We start from the raw sequence: 21,196 nt of genomic DNA on the forward strand, positions 1-21,196 counted from the left end.
TCCAAATACGCCTTGGATACATGTCAGATAAGTCTTTTAGCATATATGTTTTTTTTTTTTTTTTTTTTGGATATGCGTATCTTGTGAAAAGATATGTCCATAGACATACTGCTATATTTTTTTAGGTTCAAATAAGGAAAAAAACTATCGACATATCAAAATTTTCAAAAAAGAAAAAGAAACGGAACAAATCCTAGGAAATTGACGAATCGCCATATCCGATCATATCCGTATCGCATATCTGTATCTGTATCTATGCTTCTTAGCATAGAACGCAATTGAATTTGATAAATGAGTGACATAATATGATAGTTTATTACCCCAAAGAAAAGTCTTTGGTATTCTTCAAGGAGGAAAAACGAAATAAGTGTTTTAATAAACTAGATTTTTATCATATGAGGATATCTAGGCACATTTCTCACGGTCAAAGTTTGATGTTTTCACCAACCATTTGGATTATTGCGTTTATACGTGAATGGATGAGTTGAGATTTGCAATCACATCCATTCAAACATTCATGTCCTACTAGCAAACATTACAACTATTCAATACCCTTCTCTAGGGGTATTCATGGGTTTGATTGAGTTGGGTTGAAAGACTTTTTAGACCCAACCCAATTATTCGGGTTGTAAATTTTTTCAACCCAAATAACCTTTATTAAAAAATGAACCCAACCCAACCAACCATGAAATATTTGGGTTGGGTTGATTCGGGTTAATCAGGTTATTTATTTAAAATTTTATTCTAAAAAGAAGCAAAACACAAATATGTAAAAGTCTAATTTAATTATTTTCATATATTAAATTAAGATTAACAACTCAATTTCAATTTATATAGTGAAAATTTTCTTTCTAAAGGGTAAATAAACTAGTTTTAAGAGTTGTTGAAGAATAAATTATTCAAAAAATATTGGAATTAAATAAAATTAAAATCAATATATGTATAAATAATTGTGTTATAAGTAAGAAAAAAATATATTTTAAAGTTAATAATAAATTTGGATTGGTTTGGGTTATATTTGGTGAACCCATGAACCAACCCAACCTATAAAATTTTCATTTATTTGAACCCAACCCAACTCAAATGAGTTGATAATCCAACCCAAACGGCAGGGTTGATCGATTTTTTCGGGTCATCGGATTTTTTGAACAACCCTACCCTTCTCTCAACGAATACCTCAACTCGAAGAGTCATCTTCTATTAGCAACTATTGAAGGGTAAAATATAAATTTATTAAAATTATAAGGGTAAAAGAGTAAAACAAAGATTCTCTATTCCTCGATGACCCCTTGAAATTTAAAAGTTTTGAAAAAAAAACATTAAAAAATGTTAAAAACACACACATAAATGATTAAAATTAAAATACACATAATGCAAGTGAAATGAAAAGTTGTAAATTAAAATTGTGATAAATAAGTGGTATGATAAGATGGTTTATTATTTCATGAGTAAATCTTTAGTGTTCCTAGAAAAGATTGATTCCGAGAGAAAAAGAAATAAATAAATAAGTATTTAATAAATAGGACATTCATTATAGGATAATCTCATTATAAACATTTTAGGGACATCTCTTTACCATTGGAGTGTAATTCAACATTAATTCAATAAATATATAAAAAGTAGAAAAGCGTGCCTATGTGTTTTATATTCCTTACCAAATCAATGGTTTTATTGTGGGAAGAGTGATGCCTATAGACATGTTTAAAACATGTACGCTGCATTCATCAATCTCAATCTTTACAAATTTCACTATCATTTTCATGTAAACTTGTTGAAGGAACAAGATAAGGGGTGGTGGGCTTAGTAGGGCTCGAACCTACAATATAACTGTTATGAGTGGTACGTTTCAACCTTAAGCTGTTAGAGACGGAAGCGGCAAATAGCACCGAAAACTCAATATTGCTATTACAAGAATAGGAAATCCCGAACTATCTATGGGGTATTAGGTATAAAAATTTGGATATTTGTAGACGAGCAATAATAAGCCCTTACTCAACTTGTGTTTACGTTTTATTCATTGATCGACCAAAATAAAATTTATTTTAAGGTTCTCACACTAACATGACAAAGCATGCGTTCGCGTGCATTTTTGATGTAGTTGCAATCCTTATCACCAGTGAGTATTTCGAGAATGGGTAGGCGGTAGTTGAAAGAGCTACTTGAAAGCTTGACGAACAAGTAAAATTGCGTACTATCTTAGTTTTCCTTTGAGACTTTGACATACACAAAAAAATAGCAATACATTAGTTTAAATGGAAAACTGAAATAAGAGAATAAGCAACATCATACTCCATAATTCAAGATGTTTTTTACTCATGCACTCCAAAATAGTAAATTAAAACTTTGATTAATAAATGTCATTGTAAGATAATTCATTATCTGATGGGTGATTCTATGAAAAAATGATTTTTGGAAAAAAAAAAAAGAACGAAAGGGATATTTAATCAATTGAACTTTAATTATAGGAGAATCTCTTTATAAAGAATATTTTAGGCACATCCCTACTGATAGATCGTGATGTTTCACATCTACGATTTGAATCGCGCCCATATACGAACAGATGTGTCAATTCAATGTATAACCACCTTTATTTAAACAGTCATGTCTCCCAGTATAATGTGCAACTATTCGATGAAGAGCAAAATAGAAATTTATTAAAATTGTAAAGACAAAAGAGAGAACTAAAGATTCTCCTTTATAGCCTCATTCATACATAGTATAGTTTGATATGATATATAGTAACAAATGAATATGCTAACATTACTAACCTGGTAAATTAAAGATAGACTTAATAGTACTGTATGATATATTACAAAATTCTATCGATGAAATATATTCATCAATAATAGATTGGTATAAATTCACCGAAACATGTCCTCACCAAAATTAAAATATGGAAATTCATAGTTCAAGCCCTTACTTAAAAAAAAAAAAAAAAAAAAAAAAAAAAAAAAAAAAAAAAAAAAACTTCTCTTTGATCTTTCATTGATTTTATTTTTCCAATTTTTGAGTTTTATGTTCTTTTAGTACCGTTGATTTTTCTCTTCGAAAATTTTCTCAATCGCATCTTAGATTGCATCTATTTTTATGCAGTTTAAATGTTCAATAGCTAATTATTTTCGAACAAAGTTTTCTTTTTTTTTTTTAAAAAAAAAGATATATATTTCTTTTTAATGTTCAGGATTGAAAGGAAGCATGGACATCCAAGTACTTGTCAATTGTCATAGTTATCTTTTTCTTTATGTATGTATAACTGTCATAAGTATCTTTTTTTTTTATTACATATTTGACATATATTAAATTTCTAATATAAATATAATATTTTTTAATAGTGTTACTATGAAAATATTATAATTTTTTTTTATAGTATTTGATATTAATGGTAATAATTATTTGTCATTAGTGTTTGATGTTAAAATACACCTGAATGCCATAAAAATGTGGTCATCAGGAAATAAATTTTCTTACTAAAGCTCGTTGTAAATGGATACACTTGAGGCTCCAAAGTTTTAAATCAATATGTTAGAGAAGACATTTTTCTATATTTCGGATATGCTTTTGCAGTAGCAATATCGAAAGAAATATTTTAAAAGTATTATGCATTCATCTAATGTCTTCTCGTGGTTGAATAAAATAACGAAAAATTGATTAAAAAAACATGAATCTCAGCCAACTAGAGCAACAATATTCCCTGAAGTGAATGTTGTAAATTTTAATAATCGTGGATGAAAAATCATGAATTTCGACCAAATGGAACAACAATATTCCCTGAAGTGTTGTGAGTTTTAATAATAATCGTGGTCGAGGTCATGGCCGTGATAGAGGAATAAATAATTATTATTTTCATGGTGGTCGTTCTAATCATTCAAATTTCAAAAGCAACACACAAAATGATGATCATAACGGAAAATTTTCACAAGATAAGAGTTCAAAAAGTGTTGAAAATAAATGCTTCTAATGCGGAATGATTGGGCATTGGTCACATACCTATTGTACGACAAAACACTTAGTTGATCTCTATCAAGCATCCCTGAAGGAAAAAGAAAAAAATGTGAAAGAAAATTTTGAAAAGAGAAAAATGTGGAAACAAATTTTGCATACCAGAATAATGACATATTTAACCTATCCCATATGACAAATTTGGATGTGACTGACTTTTTTGAATCCCTTAAAGAGAAAATCGATAGAATTGATGGAACATTAAGTGTTTCCTTTGACTTTAAAAATATCTAGACTTAATGTTATTTTTTTTTATTCATCTCCATGTTTTTTCCTCTTAATAGATGTCAACATTTGTATATTCCAAATGTTGTTTTTCTTATTGTAATTTTTTTCTTTTAATGAAGAAACTTGGATCATTTTCATATGTTGGGTGACTAAAAAAATGACTAAAGAAGTTCTATATCTGACAGACAGTGCTATTACATATATAATACTTCCAAGTAGAAAATATTTTTCCAAACTAACAATACTGGAAGCAAAAGTCAATACGATATCAGGTTCTGCAAACCTGATTGAAGTTTTTAGAAAATGAAAAATTATTTTGCCTAAATGAACAAAATTTACAATTGACAATGTATAGTTCTCTTGTCAATAAAAAAGAAGTCTACTTAGTTTTAAAGATATACGTTGCAGTGGTTATCATATTGAGATTGATAGAAAAAATAACATGGAGCATCTTTATATCATATCTATTGTCTCATATGAAAAACATATATTAGAAGATTTGCATATTTTATCTTCTGGATTATATTATACTCATATATGAGTAATTGAAACATATGCAACAATGAACCTCAAGTTAATGGATCCAGACATATTTACAATTTGGCATGATCGATTGGGTCATCCAGGATTTATAATGATGAGAAGAATTATTGAGAATTCAAATGAACATCCATTGAAGAGCCAGAAGATTCTTCAATCTAATGAATTATCACGTGATGCTTGCTCTTAAGGTAATTTGATAATTAGAACATCACTAGTTAAAGTGAGGATTGAATCACCACCATTTTTAGAACGAATTCATGGTGATATCACCTATTAACCCACCAAGTGGGCCATTTAGATATTTTATGGTATTATTAGACACATCCAGTAGATGGTCACACGTGTGCTTATTATCAAGTCAAAATCTTGCATTTGTAAGATTACTTGCTCAAATAATTAAGTTAAGAGCACAATTTCCTGATTATACAATTAAGATCATTCATTTTCTGATTATACAATTAAGATCATTCATTTCCTGATTATACAATTAAGATCATTCTTCTTGATAATGCTGGTGAATTTACCTCCCAAGATTTTGATAATTGTTATATGTCAATTGGGATAAATGTTGAATATCATGTAGCTCATGTTCATACACAAAATGGTTTTATAGAATCATTCATAAAACGTTTGCAGTTAATTACTAAACCATTGCTTATGAGAGCTAATCTTCCTTCATCTATAAGGAAAAATGCTATTTTGCATGCAACATCACTTGTACGCATTAAGCTAGTAGCTTAGCATAAGTACTCGCCATTACAATTAGCTTATGACCATGAGTCAAACATTTCCCATATGAGAAATTTTGTATGTGTAGTATATGTTCTGATTGCTTTACTACAACGTACAAAGATGGGACCTCAAAGGAGGTTAGGAATATGTATTGGATATGATTCCTCATCAATTATCAAATATCTTGAACCTCTAACGAGTGAGTATTTACTGCACGATTTGTTGATTGTCATTTTAATGAGACAAATTTTCTAACATTAGGAGGGAGGGAAAAGGGAATTAAGAAGTTGGAAAAAGAAATTACATGGAATGCATCGTTATTGTCCCATTTAGATCATCGTATAGATTAATGTGAACTTGAAGTTCAGAAGATAATTCATTTACAAAATATAGAAAATAAGTTACCATATGCATTCATAGATGCAAAGAAAGTAACTAAATCACATATACCAACTACATCCACTGAAAATTGATATCCCAACACAGCAAGTTGTCACTAATGAGTCTGGAATATGCCAGAAGCGTGGTAGACTAGTGTGGTCCAAAGATAAAAATCCTCAAAAAAGAAAAATAATAATGGGGTATTTGGGGTGAGGAGTGGAATAGTGAAGAGTAAGGAGTTATGAAGTCTAGAGAGTTGTGAATTCCTAGAGCCCACAGTGTAAAAAGTTTAGATATAAAATTGATGTTATTTAGTAGTGAGACCCACAAACTCCTTAGGTCAAAGGAATGGAGTTCATAAACCCTTACTTCCTTACTCTTACTTTTCAACTCATTGGGTAAAACACACCCTAAATAGAAGAAAACTTGGTTGAAGATATAAATACCCATGAAGAAATCCTTGAGATGACTAGTGAGGAAGGTGAAATACATAAAGATAATAATGAGATTTCAATAAACTATGTCATGACAGGAAAAAGATGAAACTGAACTCATGTAGTTATTGATAACATTTTTGCGTATAATGTTGCTCTTGATATTATATTTGAAAGTGAAGATCCTGAACCAAAATCTATTGAAAAATATTAACATAGAAAAGATTGGCTTCAGTGGAAAGAAGCAATCAGGGTAGAATTAAACTCACTTTCAAAACGTCAGATTTTTGGACCAGTAGTCCGAACACTAGAAGGTTTCAAACCTATGGTACATAAATGGGTATTTGTGAGAAAAAGAAATGAAAATAATGTGGTCACAAGATATAAAGCAAGACTAGTTGCACAAGGTTTTTCACAAAGACCTAGTATTGATTATGAGGAGGTGTATTCTCCGGTGGTGGATGTAATTACACTAAGATATTTAATTGGTCTGACTGTGTATGAAAATCTGGACATGCATCTTATGGATATAGTCACAACATATTTATATGGATATCTTGATAATGATATTTATATGAGAAGCTCGGAAGGATTTAAGGTATTTTAAATATATAAATCAAATTCTCGGGAATTATATTCAATAAATTTACAGAGATCGTTATATGAATTGAAACAATCAGGACAAATGTGGTACAATCATCTGAGTGGATATTGGTTGAAAGAAGGATATCAAAACAATCCAATATACTCATGTGTTTTTATAAAGAAATCACAGTCAGGATTTGCTATTATAATTTTATGTTGATGATTTAAATATAATTGGAACTACTGAAGAGCTTTCAAAGGCAATAGGATATTCTAAGAAAGAATTTGAGATGAAAGATCTTGGAAAAAATGAAATTTTGCCTTGGTTTACAAATTGAGTATTTAGCAAATAAGATATTTGTTCATCAGTCAACTTATGCAGGAAAAATTTTGAAAAGATTTTATATGGACAAAACACATCCATTGAACATTCCAATGGAAGTTCATTCATTCGATGTGAGAAAAGATATATTTCAACCTCGAGATGATAATGAATAATTTCTTGGTCCCGAAGTACCATATCTTAGTGCAATTGACGCACTTATGTATCTTGCTAATGATATAAGACCAGATATTGCATTTTCAATAAATTTATTAGCAAGATATAATTCTTTTCTAACAAAAAGACATTACCACAGAATTAAGCATATACTTCATTATCTTTGAGGAACGATTGATATGAATTTGCTTTATTCAAATAAATCAAATTTTGATCTAGTTGGTTATGCAAATTATGGATATTTATCTGATAAACACAAAGCTAGATCTCAAACAGGTTATCTATTCACATGTGGAGGAACTGTTGTATGGTGACAGTTAGTGAAACAGGCCATAACGGCTACTTCCTCAAATCATACTGAAATTCTTGCAATTAACAAGGTTAGCCGAGAATGTGTATGGCTAAGATTAATGACTCAACACATTCATGGAAAATGTGATTTGTTTTCTAATAAAAATCCTCCAACAATATTGTACGAAGACAATACAACATGCATATCCCAAATCAAATGAGGATATATAAAAGAAGATAGAACACAAAATATGTCACCAAATCTTTTCTACACTCATGATCTTGAAGAAAATGATGACATCACTATACAACAAATTTGTTCGAAGGATAACCTAGCAGACTTATTTACAAAATTATTACCAACCGCAATCTTTGAAAAACTGGTGCACAACATTGGAATGCAGTGACTCAGAGATCTCAAGTGATGTTTCCATGAGGGGGAGTAAATATACTTTTTAGGAATATAAATTATATGAAATATGTACTCTTTTCCCTTCACTAGGATTTTTTTTTCATTGGATTTTTTCCTAGTAAGGTTTTAAAGATACATATTTCATTTATATAATGGACATCTAATGGGGAGTATTATAAATATTATGATAATAGATGCCATCAAATACTCATGCTCAGTGTCCATTGACCATGTGACATGCCTCTATTTCCAAAGTGTTGTCCATATGTCTCAACATTACACATTATTAGTGTCTTTGTAATCTATCTCATGCTTGTTAAATTGTCTATAAATAATGGCATTTGATGGGTTTTGAAAGACACACACATTGGACAAATTCCATGTAAAGTGGGAAAAGTGGAGAATTTAGAGAAATTTCTTATTATATATTTTGCTAATTTATTTTATTTATATATCATGTTTAATTTATTTTAATATTTATTTGTTTTATTTTTATTATATATTATATTTAGTTTAATATTATATTTTATTGGTATCTATGTTTCCATTGTGCTCCTCAAATTCTCACCATTTTTCAAGTTTTTTGTGTTTTAAATATGCTTGTTTACTATTTAAGTTCTATAAATTATCCTTGCATGGAAAACAACATTGTCGGCTACTCCACTCTCTTATTCTTTTTGTTTTTAGGTTAATTTACAAATTTGATCGTATAGTTAAAAGAAAAATGTGGTTCTAAGAATTAGAATTTAATCCTTATAATAAAATTTCATAAATAGTTTATATAGTTTGATAAAGCTCTCCTTAATCATTTTTACTATATGGACTATTTATGAAAGTTTTAACAATTTTTAATGATTAATTCTAATTTTTTTCCAGCCATAAGAATTAATCCAATTTAACGATTCTATTGTAATTAGTAGCGGAGTCAGAGATTTTGTATTGGGGGGGACTATGTAGTTAAAAAACTGTAAAAAAATGTAAAAAAAAATATTCATATCTCCATAAATTAATTAATTTAACACATATTACAACTATCCTCTACGAGTTTTCATGTTTTGAAATCGATCCAAATTTCTTGAATTGAAAAATATGAGTATGAGAATGATAAGGACGTTGTTGTACATATGCTTTACGAACTTGATCTTAAATATTATCATTATATTTAGAAATTTTAGTTCTTAGATCAAGATCTGCAGGTAGTCCTCCTAAATTGATTTCTATATAAGATATATCAGAATCAGAGATATGTTTTCTTTTTGAATATGATGATTATGTGGTTTCTATTGTTAGTTTTTTTAAGATGATGACTGTGTGGTTTCTATTGTTATTTTTCTTTTAAAATATCGGTTCATTTTGATATAGACCCTACAAAAAAAATTATCAATAAAAGTATTATGATTTATTACATAGATTTAAAACTATAAATATAAAAAAAATTGAGAAAATTATAAAACTTATTTGTGAATGGTATGATACGTATATCTTGACAACAAACGAGAAACTTATCTTATATTTTAACTCTGAAATTAATTAAAATAAATATATATGGAGTAATACAAACTAAAAATTAAGTAAAAAAAAAAAAAAATTAACAATACCTTTTCAATAAAAAGATTGTCGAGATTTGAGAAGAAAAAATTAGATTGAAAAAATATCTATGATTAAAAGAAATTACTGCCGATTTTCTTTTTCTTTTAAATCTTTTTTGAGGCGTCAACTAGAAAATTTAAGTTAAAGAGTTGTTTTTTTTTAGAAAACCTAAATTCCTTTTTTATTATTGTTTTTTTTACAGAAAAAACTAAGTTATATATATATATATACTAAATTCCTATTTTAGAGGCAAGTATTACCAAATAGGTAACAACACTACTAAAATTTAATCTTAAAATAAATTATAAATTAAAATTAGGGTGTGCCACCTACCACTCTACCACACTCAGATTAATAAAAGAATATTAGTTTTTAATAAATATATTTTTAAATATTACTCAAATTTTATATCCAAAATGCAAGATATGATAAGTCGAGGGAACACGTATCTCTCTGGCCATTACGTGGTTTTGCCGATGATTGAAGTTCTATTTTTCAATTTTAAATTATTAAAAAAAATTGAAAAATAGGTTAGCAAAATCATTTTTAACCCATTTGAATATTATCCACCTTTCAATTTCTTAAATTCTACATGGGGCATTATTTTTTAGTCCTATTCAAATGATCAAACTTCCCATATATACCCCCACTTAAACAACCAAATTTGGCTCCTTTTTTTTTTGTCAAATCAAATTTGTCCATTTTACAAAAGTCAAAGGGAAGAATCAATTGATGAGTATAAAAATAATCCCCATTCTTTCCATTTGTCATTATAACTTTGTCCTTCAACAAAATGGAATTGGCCATGTCTTCACAGACTTCTTCAGGTATATAAACTATCATCCTCTTTAATTTCTAATTGAATCCCATATCCTTTCAAGTCTTCAAAAATCTTCTATTAATAAACTTTAGCCAAGGTTCGTTTTGCTTTTTAGACCTGTTTTAAATGACTTTTTAAATGTTAAAAAAAACATTTTAAGAAGTTATCTCAAACAGGTCCTTTATTTTCTACTCGAATCCTGGTTTTGTTTTTTTTTTTTGCTTGTTTCATCTCTAGATTGGATTTATGTATCACTTGAAACCTTTAACATCCTTTGACATTTTTTTTTTGTTATAGTTTGTTTGTATCAAATACGTCTTTAAACTCTTAATTTTTGTATCTAATTGATTCGTTAAATTTTGGAAATTGTATTAACAAACAAACCACCAAAGTGCTTCAAGTAAAGAAAGTGATTGTGAATGAAAAGTCTGGTGGAAAGCTTGTGGGAATACTACATGAAGCTGGATCTCTTCAAATTGTCATCATATGTCATGGATATATGTCATCAAAGGTCTGCCTCTTGTGCATTTCATGTCAAAAGTGCTTTTATATATTTTGTTTCAAATCAAAACTATTTCATTCTATATGAAAAACATTTTACTTGGTAAGAAGTACTAAATCACTTTAATGTATAGTTTATATCGTCTTAAAAAAGTGCTTCCTTCCTAGCCTTATCAATATTCTGCTGATGTTTTTTTTAACATAACAATTCCAAAATGTGTTCTCGAACACGATGATTTTAGATGACACTCTCAAACATAACCTTACTCGGGGACAATGTCGTTAATCGCCAATTATTTTTGTTTTTAGGATGATGAAGTTATGTTGAATCTTGCTGCATCTTTTGATAAAGAAGGAATCAGTTCCTTTCGTTTTGACTTTTCTGGCAATGGGTATGCTTTTGTGCTACAACTTTTACTTGAAAGTTAAAAGAAAAATAAAAATACTTAGGTACTACTAAGTTACACCTATCTTTATGCAGCCTTCTAGTTGTCCAATTAAAATTTGTCACGTGGCAAATAATCTTGCATTTTTTAACAAAAAAAAAAATCAAATTATTATTTCTTTGCTGCATAATGAACGAGAGTTGCATAAGAATAGATGCAATCTAAGGTGTACCTAATCATTTATTAAAAGAAAATACTCCTACGTATGATAAAGTTTCTTAGACCTTCCGAAAACTTATATGAAAAGAGCACACAAATCAAACTATATATACTACGTGGACTACTAACTTTCTCAAATAGAAAGTCTTCTAATGGTCTTTTCAATGAACATAGGCACTAAATCTCTTTACTTCATACAGGATTATAAGGTCAAATCAATGTCTTTGTTCATTTTTTTTATAAGGATGCAGACCTTTGTATATGTCTATGATAGTATGATATTATTCATTTTGGACATAAACTTTTGTCATTTTATTTTTGGAACCACTCAAAAGGTCTCATGATACTAAAATTACATAATTTTCCTTATATATTATAGACTTCTCCCTCCACTAGCTAATGTAGGAGGACTTTGTTTACACCTAACAGTTTTTGCTAGTTTTTACTTGTGTGATTATTTACTTAATCATCAAATATAGAACTTTGTTTGCACCTAACAATTCATGTCTAGTTCTCACTCATTTGTTTATTTATTTAAATCATTGAAGTAGAACATGTTGTTTGCACATAATAGTTCTTCTCTAATTCCCGCTCATGTTATTATTATTAATCATCGATGTAGGACTTTGTTTTCACCTAATAGTTCATGTTTGGTTCTCACTCGTATGATTATTTACTTAAATCTTCAAAGTAGAATATTTTGTTTATATCTATCAGTTCTTGTCTAATTATCACTCGTGTTATTACTTATGTAATCAGAACTTTGTTTGCTCCTAACGGTTGTTGTTTGGTTCTCACTCATATATTTACTTAATCATCAGGGAAAGTGATGGTTCGTTCCAACTGGGTAATTACGAGAGCGAGGCCGATGATCTACATGCTATTGTACAATATTTCAATGGAGCAAGTCATTTAGTTTGCACAATCATTGGCCATAGCAAAGGTCTCTGTTAGCCCCTAAGAAGGAAAAAAGTTAAAACACTATTTTGGCTCTTATACTTTAAAGTTAAAATTGGTGTACTTTCAAATATCTAACTTTCGTCCCTCTCGCTTAATCTTAAATTTAGTCCATCAAAGTGATAAAGTTAATTTTTTTTTATTGGAATTGGCTAATTAATAAAAATAATCTTCATGCAATGAAATATAATATGTGAATATGTTTTCAAAATTTATAGTAAAAATGCTAATGGATAACAAAAGTTTAAAAAAAAAAAAACAAGCAATAAGGAGTAAATTTAAGATTTATTAAAAACACATAGGCTAAAATTGGACATTTGAAATTACAAAGACTAAAATTGAATAAACTTCAAAATACAGAGATTAAAATGATATTTTAACCCAAGAAAATTTGACAAAGGAGCTTCTTTTTCAATAACTAGTTTGTTTTTCCTATTTGAATATCTTTTAGTATTACTTTGTAATTTTTAGGAGGTGATGTTGTTCTGGTCTATGCTTCCAAGTACAAGGATGTCAAAATCATTGTCAATGTTTGTGGACGTTATGATATGACAAAAGGCATAGAAAAAAGTTTAGGAGAAAACTATGAGGAGAGGATGGAAAAACAAGGATTTGTTGATATCAAGGACCCAACAGGTACTTTATGTTAGTTTTGTTAATACATCAAAATCCTCTATTACTTTCGTTAACTGCACAAAAATACTGTTGAATTATGAGATTGATTTCAATTATACCTCAAACTTTGAGAAATTTTATTTTCACATTTGAAATTTGATTTTTTTTTTTTGAAAATATAATCTTTGAAAGGTTTTTGTCGTTAAATATATGGATGGAAAAGTTTGTGTCTGCTTATTTGTAGAAGTAAATTTGGGGGTTACAGTTAATATAAAAAAAAAACAAACATGTGGGTTGAAAAAGGAAGAAGATGACAATAGGGGTTCATTTTTGCTATGTAGATACAAATTTTTTTCACCTATAAAATTACTAGTAAAAGCTTACGATGATTTTTCTCTATAAATGTTAAAATGAAACTTTAAAAAGTACGGAGGAATGCTTTTTATAACTTGATCTTTAAACATGCATTGATATCATAGTCATGTCTCTTGTAAATTTAGAAGATATGTCTTTTTAGGTATGCTCAATTATAGAGTGACAGCAGAAAGTTTGATGGAGCATCTAAATACCAACATGCACCAAGTTTGTCTTCACATCGACCAACAATGCAGGCAAGAGTGAAAAAGAAAATCTTTGATATTTTAAATTAAATTACAAGTTTAGTCTCTAAATCTTCGAACAAATTCAGATTTGGATTTAAAGGGTCTAAAAAATGTTCAGGAGCTTTAAGGATATCTAATAATCTTTAAACATTTAACTGTGTCGAATAGATCTCTACTCATTTTGAAGTACAAGAACCAAATAGATGCAACATAAAAATTCAAAGACTAAACTTGTAATTTAACTATTAATTAAATTCTCTGTTGCCTTCACACCCACCGACTATTTCTCATGTTTTGTGAACAGATCCCATCTTTATGACCATTATTTGAGTAGAAACTCAACTATAGACTATAGGGACATAGCAGTATATATGGTATTATAATCAAAGTTCATCAGTGCAATATAACAGAAGATTAATGTCATCAAATCCATATTTGTTTTTCCCTTGCAAAACATCTGAATTCTATAATATTTGTACAGAGTATTGACAGTCCATGGAACTGAAGATGAAATAATCCCGGTTGACGATGCAAAAGAGTTCGATAAAATCATCTCTAACCACAAATTATACATTTTAGAAGGAGCAGATCACAACTACACATCACAATTACATCAAGTAGAGTTAGCCACAGTAGTCTTGGACTTCATCAAGATATCCCTTCAGCAGGACAAAGAAAAAGATAAGGTAAACTATGCTATGCCATTGACTTGTAAAAGCTCATCAGTTTCTCATCTTCTGCCGGCAAGTGAAGTGATAAATCAAATTCAAGATTTTCCACATCCACATGAAGGGTGATATCTGCATGCTTTGGGCTTATTGATGCTACTAGTTTTTCATCTATGAAATAAATCGACGACCTTACTTGAACAAGATCTGTTTTATAAGTTCTACAATTGTGTCCTTGAGTTCTAAAATATCTATGAAGTAAATGTTAATTATTTCAGTGTGAACCATATTGCAACAAGCAAATGTTCTTTCACCTTTTTAGTCCATGGTTTTTGTTCTTGGGTCCACTTCTAATATTCTATAATAGACAATAATAATTACAACCCCTTCCATTGCTGAGTATCCCACATTGAAAAAAAATCAAGAGACCTAACATTCTTAATAAAATATATAAGATACTCCTTTCACCAATTGGCTTTGAGATTGAACCTCATGTTATCTAATACGATGTCAGAGCTCATAAAGTCCAAACGGCTATTCGGTCCAATTAAAAAAAAAAAAAAAGGGGGATCTGATCCAAGAATGGTGAACCCAAAAAACACCATCTTGAGGGGCATATTGAAGATCCCACCTTAGAAAAATCAAGAGACCTCGTAATCTTATTAAGATGATGGGCTACCCCTTTCATTGTCAATTGGCTTTGAGATGGAATGTTGTGTTATCTAATACCCAACATAGGCATGCACTAATAATAAATCCAATACCGACTTCCATTTGTTGTTCGATGCTATAAGTACTATACATGTAAGGTATAACAGATGTAAGTTTCTCCTATGGTTTGCTTTTACTTGCATTATAATGATAGCCGAAGGGTTAAGCAGATCGGATTAGTTAGTTCAACTTGATCATAAGATGATAGTAATTATAATCAAATCAACAAATCGAACTGGTAGAGTTATTATTATTTAATGTGAAAATGAAGAAACATCAACCAAGAAATGCATGTTAACTGAAGCAATTAAATCAACTTTATTATTGGATTTCTTGATTTGAATTTGATCAAGAAATCTTGAAAAGAAGACAGTCCTCATCCCATCCTATCTTTAAGCAAATTTAAACAAACAGATGCATGTTAACCTAAAACAATTAAACCGAACGTAATATTGTTTTAAATTTACTTTTCCATATTATTAAGGGCCGAATAACTATTTCTATCTAAATGGGAGGAGCTAAACATGAAAATAAGTTTATCTAAGTTGGCTAGGTAAAAAAAAATTATAACATTGATGTGGCAAAAGCAGTCGCACATGTTTATCTCATGTGATATTAAAGATGATTTTAACAATATCTGGATCTACTAATAACGTTAGGATGTATGATCTTAACAATATGTGGATCTACTAATAATGTTAGGATATATTTGTACCTTTGTATTGAAATATTTTTGGTTTGATCCCAAACGAAAGGAAATTTGTACTTCACTGCTGCAAACCATGTCACCTTTCTATTGATGGCTAGTTGTCAGGTTTCAAAGCAATCCTTGCTGCCAAAGAGATCCAAGGTCATCTTGATGTTTGGACACATGGAAACACTTCAGTGTTTCTACCAGAAAAGAAACCTCAGCCTTTCAAAAGCCATTTCCCATTTCTCCTTTCTTCCTGAATTCAGAAGTAACACAAATCAGAGAGAGAGAGAGCATGGTGCTCTTCAGTCTAGGTAGTATAAATCATCACATCACCAAAGTTAAAGAAGTTACTGTCGTACCCGTTCAACCTTCAGCAGCTCAATTTTTTCCTCCAAATCTAAAATATGGTGTTTTAGTGCCTAGCAAAGGAAAGGTAGTGCATATAAGGCAACAGTTTAGATAGTCCTGGAGAACATCCAAGTTCAGTATTAAATTATAAAGGTTACCTCACGTCTCTGTAGTTCAATTGATCGAGCCAATGCCTGTCTTCTTGTCAACATGTTTTTAGGCCTCAGTTCATCAGGACGGGTATAATTTTTCCCACGATAAACAATAATTTCATAGCCTTTAGTAGTTTTATCCAAAGAAATCACCACTCCATCGCTCTCTGCTTCTAGAGAGATTGCTATGTGTTTGACTTGTTGTAGAGTTTTTCCTCTCACAATTATCTTTACTAACTCTCTGAACTTCCAATGCAAGTGCATGTTCTCAATGGTGCCATCATAAACACCTCGCCTCCCTATAAGAATGATCCATCGTTCACATAGGAAATTCTTTCCACAAGGAAAAGTTCGTATTTCGAATAAGGATAGATTTACCTAAGAGCAGATATGGTTTCATACTGAGACCAATCTTACGGAATAAAAGTCTTTCCTCATCTGTTATGGTTTCCAAATCAGTGGGAAGATCTGCTGGTTCTTTCTTCCCCTGCAATTTTGCTATAATCTTCTCGGCAGTTTTTACCTTCCCTTTTGCCTGTATGCACCATTATCCACAGTTAAGGATACATTTTAAGCCAGAAATTTTAGTATCACAATCCTTTCATCTCTAGATGTCATTTAGTGCATTATGTTGCTTACAAGAGCTAGTTTCTTCTTGAGGTATTCGATTAGAGAATCAAGCTTCGCTAAAGCTGAATCTTCTCTCATATTCTCAATATCTTGACCACTTTGTTGGCTTCCCCAGCGAGAAGTTGCTGCAATGGTTTCTGCAAGTGTTCCAGCAACCAATGGAGCATTTGAAGCTTTCACTTTTGACTCAACTGAAGTTGAAGCCACCTGTCGTACCTGCTCTTCGACATCTTGCTGACGATCTGCTAGCTTCCGCCTTTCTTTCAATGCTTCTGTGATAGTGGGTGGCAGGTAATCGTTGCCCCTATAGAAAACAATATATTCCTTGTTTCTAGAGAGTAGCGTTCCTCCTGTCAATATCTGCATGCATGAATTATAAACTTCAGTGGGAAAAAAAAATAAAAATAAAATAATTAAAATAAAATAACAGTCTACGTAATGATTATATACTGCGGCAAAATACAGATATTCAAACTTTTTAGTTCCCAAGTTCATAGACCTGTTTAGAAGCAAGGTTTCAAAATGAATCAGACAAGTGTTAGTACAACTAGAAAGCCATGAACAAAATAAAAGTTCTTCGAGCATTATCTATTGACAAAACAAACAGGTGAAGTGACATTAAGCTTTCCAAAATTTACACAAAAACAAATTTGAGTTGGGTACTTAAGCACCTTGGAGAACCACACCCCAAAAGCCTGCTATTGAGGTGAGAGAGCCAAACCACTTAAGTACCACATTAGTCATCCCATTCTAACTGATGTGAGACGAAGGTAGCCCATACTACCTTGGTTCCTAACAATACCCCATCCCCGGAAAGCTGATGTCCTGGTGGCTAGACTAACAGTACTTCACTTGGAAACAACCAGTCAGAACCCCCCGCCGATGCTCCTCTCCGGAACGTCGACAACTGACTTTGATACCATTGTTAGGTACTTATGCACCTTGGAGAACCACACCCCAAAAGTTAGCTATTGAGATGAGAGAGCCAAGCCACTTATGTACCATATTGATCATCCCATTCTAATCGATGTGGGACAAAAGTAGTCCTTACTACCTTGGTTCCTAAGGTACTTCTCCAGAACATTGAAATGAGAAGGCAAGTGTAAATGATGCATCTCTGACAACTATATATCCAATTAGTACAGATGACTACAGTTCATCAAAGTAAACCTTAATGATTATAGAATGCCTAAAGCGCCTAAAAATTATGAGATTTTAACAATAACTCACCTGGAAAAAACATTTCAAAATCTTCAAAAAAAAAAAAAAAAAAAGAATGGAGCTACAAATATGTGCAAGTACACTTATTTTCCCTCAACATGATATTTGCATTTAGTCTTCACAAGGTTTCAAATTCAACAAGCATCGATTATTATGTCTCACCCTGAGTTCTTCTGCCATCCTCTCATTCCGTGTATTTTCTACACCTCGTTTTATAGCAATCTTTGCAATTGCACATGTTTCCCATAGCTTCACCATAGCATTGGCCAAACCTTGTAGTTGTCTATTCCTTCCTGTGAGAATCAAATAAAAGACTTTAACAAGGACTTTATTACCAACAAAACGTGTGCACTTGCATAAAATAATATGAATGTACCTAAAGCAAAATGTGGGGGCATTTTCCTTGCAAGTCTACGAAATATCGTCACCTCCTTGTTCTTGAGACAATGCCTTACCCCATAAGGTAGAATTCTAGTTGGAGGTTTGTATCCCGGAACTATACCAGGAAGCAGGTCTGCATCAACAGGCACTGGCTCACAGCCTGACCAATCTTTAAAACGTGGACCTATCTCATCTAACAAATGGTTCAGATCACTCAACTCCATAAGTTCCTTTTTAGATAATGTCTTGGTATGCTTCGAAGCACCAGAAACAATTTTACTCATAGTTTCGACTGTGTTAGGTACCTTCTCATCGTGTGTTGCATCATCATATTCTACATTATTTGAACCATCCAATGTATAACTTTTAGCTTGATTTTGTTTGGCGTAAGATTGAACACAAGGCAGGTGATACGTCATTCCCCTATACAATACTATCATACTACCCGATCTCCATATGACCAATCCGCCAGTTTTGTTCTGATACAAAAAAAGAAAAAAAAAAAAAACATTCCCACGTGAGGCACCCACATAATTAGGCCCCTACAGTAACCATTTGGCTTTCTGTTTTTAGTTTTTAAAGATTACACCTATACGCACCTCTTTCACCTCTAAATTTCTAACTTTATTATCTACATTTTACCAATGTTTCCAAAAATCAAACTGAGTTTTGAAACTAAAAAAGTAGTTTTTAAAAAAACTTGTTTTTGTTTTGAAATTTGGCTAAGAATTTGTCTATTTTATTCAAAAAAGAGGAAACCCTGGTAAGAAATAGAGAGAAAATACGTCTAGTTATCAAAAATAAAAAATCAAATAGTAACAAAACGGGCAGTAGAAATTCAAATCTAAGACAACAACATACTGAACTTACTGCAAGAATCCATAAGCTATAGAATTAGAACAAAAATGAGTTGACTTCTAAAAAATAGGATACAAAATCTGACCTCTAATGTCTCGTGTGCCCTCTTCATGTTGACAGTAAGAGGCCCTTCAAATTTCAACTTGACAACTTCATCTACTTTCCACTTCTCATGTATAGTATCCAACAGTTCTTGAGTTATACCTGCAACCCCCACTTCGATTCTCTCCACCATTCTCAAAGAAATATTCCTGAGCCTCTGCAATTCGTGCTGAGGAAGCATTTGCTCAGCCAATAATGTTTTACTCCTTCTCTGAGCTGCTTCTTCACAATCCCTTCGCGGCTTTCTCTTCCAGGGCAAATCAACTGAACCAGTGTTATCATTATCCGAACTGACCGAATGTACAAATTCTTTGCTCAATGGTGAATGTTTTCCAGTAACCGGCAGAACTATAGGATCAATTTCCCCTTCGTCTTCGGAAGATTCGTCTGAAATTTCATCAATATTTCCACCAATTTCTCCACCAAAACAAGAACCATTGTTAAAACTTTTCGTACTTGCGTCGCGATTACTTGTATCATCAATAGAGATCTTTGATATCTCATTAATCACTTCATCTTTAAGCGTTTTAGGTTTGAAATTGAACTGCGAATTTCTGGATTGGCTGCCATGAGCCCAAGGGGCTGAAATTGGGCGAGTTATAGGAACCGCTTGAGCTACATCAGTTGCTGACTCGCGAATTGAAACAGAACCTTCATAGGCTACCTGTTTTTCCTCTTCCTCCTTGTCATCATTATGCCTTCTCTCTTGTTCTTGCTGCTGCCAGGGGAACGTTTCTCTTGAGGAAATGGGTTTAGTGCACCATTTATGGCGAATTTGCTCGAGGAAGCTTGGCCTGGGCTTCCGCTTCTTCTTTACTTCAAAATCCACTCGGATTCGACGAGGTGGTTGGGTTTCAACTTGAATTGCGTTGTTAGAACAATGAATTTTGAATCGAAGAGGTGTGAAAACGATCGAAGATGGGATTTCAGAACGGCGAAGAAGAAAGCAGAAGGATGGCGATGAAGAATGCAGAAAAGAAGAGGAAGAAGAAGAAGAATGATTGGATAAAAATGGCGAGAGCGCCATGGCGACCGGAAGCTGAAGGTGAAGCTGATTTTGTTACATTCCACCGAAATTATCGAACGAAAGGATGACTTTTTTCCGGTAAATTACATAAAGGAAGAAATTGGAATTGTTTTCAAATAAAGTAAAATAAACTAAAATATTTATTAATATAGTAAAATTTCTTGTGATATGTTATTATCTATATCTATTTATATCATGATAGATATAGATATTAGTTTATCGCGGTTTATTACTATCCATCATAATATTTTGCTATTATGTGTAAATATTTTCACTAATTATATCATTTAAAATAATTTCCATAAAATTCATTTTATTTTGGTAAAGATTATTATTAATATTTAATTAAGGATGGATGAATTGATAGGGAATCTATTTGGAAAATTAGGGAAAATGACCTATTGGAAGTTTTTCTTTGGAAAAAAGGGCCCCTTTTAAAAAGAAGTTATTTTGACCCCTTAGAGGTAGGAAAAGACCATTATACTTTTTTTTATAAAAAGATTCAAAACCCCAATCTCTCCCTCCATAACCGTTTTCTTGCAACCCTTAAAATTCCTTTCAAACTTCTCACATTCTTTCAGTTTTTCTTCAACATTTTGGTTCATCATCT

General features: G+C 31.2%; 2 protein-coding genes across 5 annotated transcripts; one reads left to right on the plus strand and one right to left on the minus strand.

The window, feature by feature from the left end:
• Nucleotides 1-10,477: 10,477 nt before the first annotated feature.
• On the plus strand, nucleotides 10,478-14,847 carry LOC120072143 (putative uncharacterized protein YDL057W). Of its 3 annotated transcripts, none has more exons than XM_039024555.2 (7): nucleotides 10,478-10,521; nucleotides 10,907-11,025; nucleotides 11,325-11,407; nucleotides 12,442-12,563; nucleotides 13,049-13,213; nucleotides 13,710-13,803; nucleotides 14,276-14,847. In XM_039024555.2, the coding sequence occupies exons 1-7, from the start codon at nucleotides 10,488-10,490 to the stop codon at nucleotides 14,589-14,591; spliced, it is 933 nt and encodes a 310-aa protein (XP_038880483.1). In that variant the 5' UTR covers nucleotides 10,478-10,487; the 3' UTR covers nucleotides 14,592-14,847. The 3 variants fall into 3 exon arrangements, with proteins under 3 accessions (XP_038880483.1, XP_090167055.1, XP_090167054.1); XM_090310928.1 differs by lacking the exon at nucleotides 10,478-10,521 and adding an exon at nucleotides 10,547-10,611; XM_090310929.1 differs by lacking the exon at nucleotides 13,710-13,803 and having other exon boundaries at nucleotides 14,276-14,411.
• On the minus strand, nucleotides 14,199-20,702 carry LOC120071166 (CRS1 / YhbY (CRM) domain-containing protein). Of its 2 annotated transcripts, XR_016527786.1 has the most exons (9): nucleotides 19,543-20,670; nucleotides 18,595-19,078; nucleotides 18,381-18,511; nucleotides 17,007-17,357; nucleotides 16,746-16,902; nucleotides 16,374-16,666; nucleotides 16,227-16,286; nucleotides 15,889-16,120; nucleotides 14,199-14,453 (listed from the first exon to the last, which is right to left on the minus strand). XR_016527786.1 is itself a non-coding variant. In XM_039023272.2 (8 exons), exons 1-8 carry the CDS (start codon nucleotides 20,584-20,586, stop codon nucleotides 16,082-16,084), a joined length of 2,559 nt encoding a protein of 852 aa, XP_038879200.2. In that variant the 5' UTR covers nucleotides 20,587-20,702; the 3' UTR covers nucleotides 15,719-16,081. The 2 variants fall into 2 exon arrangements, 1 of the variants encoding a protein (XP_038879200.2); XM_039023272.2 differs by lacking the exon at nucleotides 14,199-14,453 and having other exon boundaries at nucleotides 15,719-16,120; nucleotides 19,543-20,702.
• Nucleotides 20,703-21,196: the final 494 nt, after the last annotated feature.

The sequence above is a fragment of the Benincasa hispida genome, chromosome 2, assembly GCF_027475165.1.
Source record: "Benincasa hispida cultivar pf3 chromosome 2, pf3_genome.v1.1, whole genome shotgun sequence".
Lineage (NCBI taxonomy): Eukaryota > Viridiplantae > Streptophyta > Magnoliopsida > Cucurbitales > Cucurbitaceae > Benincasa > Benincasa hispida.

Excerpts from the sequence above, each read along its gene's own strand:
- LOC120071166 (XM_039023272.2), bottom strand. The coding sequence starts at position 20,586 with ATGGCGCTCTCGCCATTTTTATCCAATCATTCTTCTTCTTCTTCCTCT. Across the intron at positions 18,512-18,594 it reads GCCCCCACATTTTGCTTTAG|GAAGGAATAGACAACTACAA; the intron begins GTACATTCATAT and ends TGATTCTCACAG. Across the intron at positions 16,903-17,006 it reads TCAAGAAGAAACTAGCTCTT|GCAAAAGGGAAGGTAAAAAC; the intron begins GTAAGCAACATA and ends TGGTGCATACAG.
- LOC120072143 (XM_039024555.2), top strand. The coding sequence starts at position 10,488 with ATGGAATTGGCCATGTCTTCACAGACTTCTTCAG. Across the intron at positions 12,564-13,048 it reads AATCATTGGCCATAGCAAAG|GAGGTGATGTTGTTCTGGTC; the intron begins GTCTCTGTTAGC and ends TGTAATTTTTAG. Across the intron at positions 13,214-13,709 it reads TGATATCAAGGACCCAACAG|GTATGCTCAATTATAGAGTG; the intron begins GTACTTTATGTT and ends ATGTCTTTTTAG.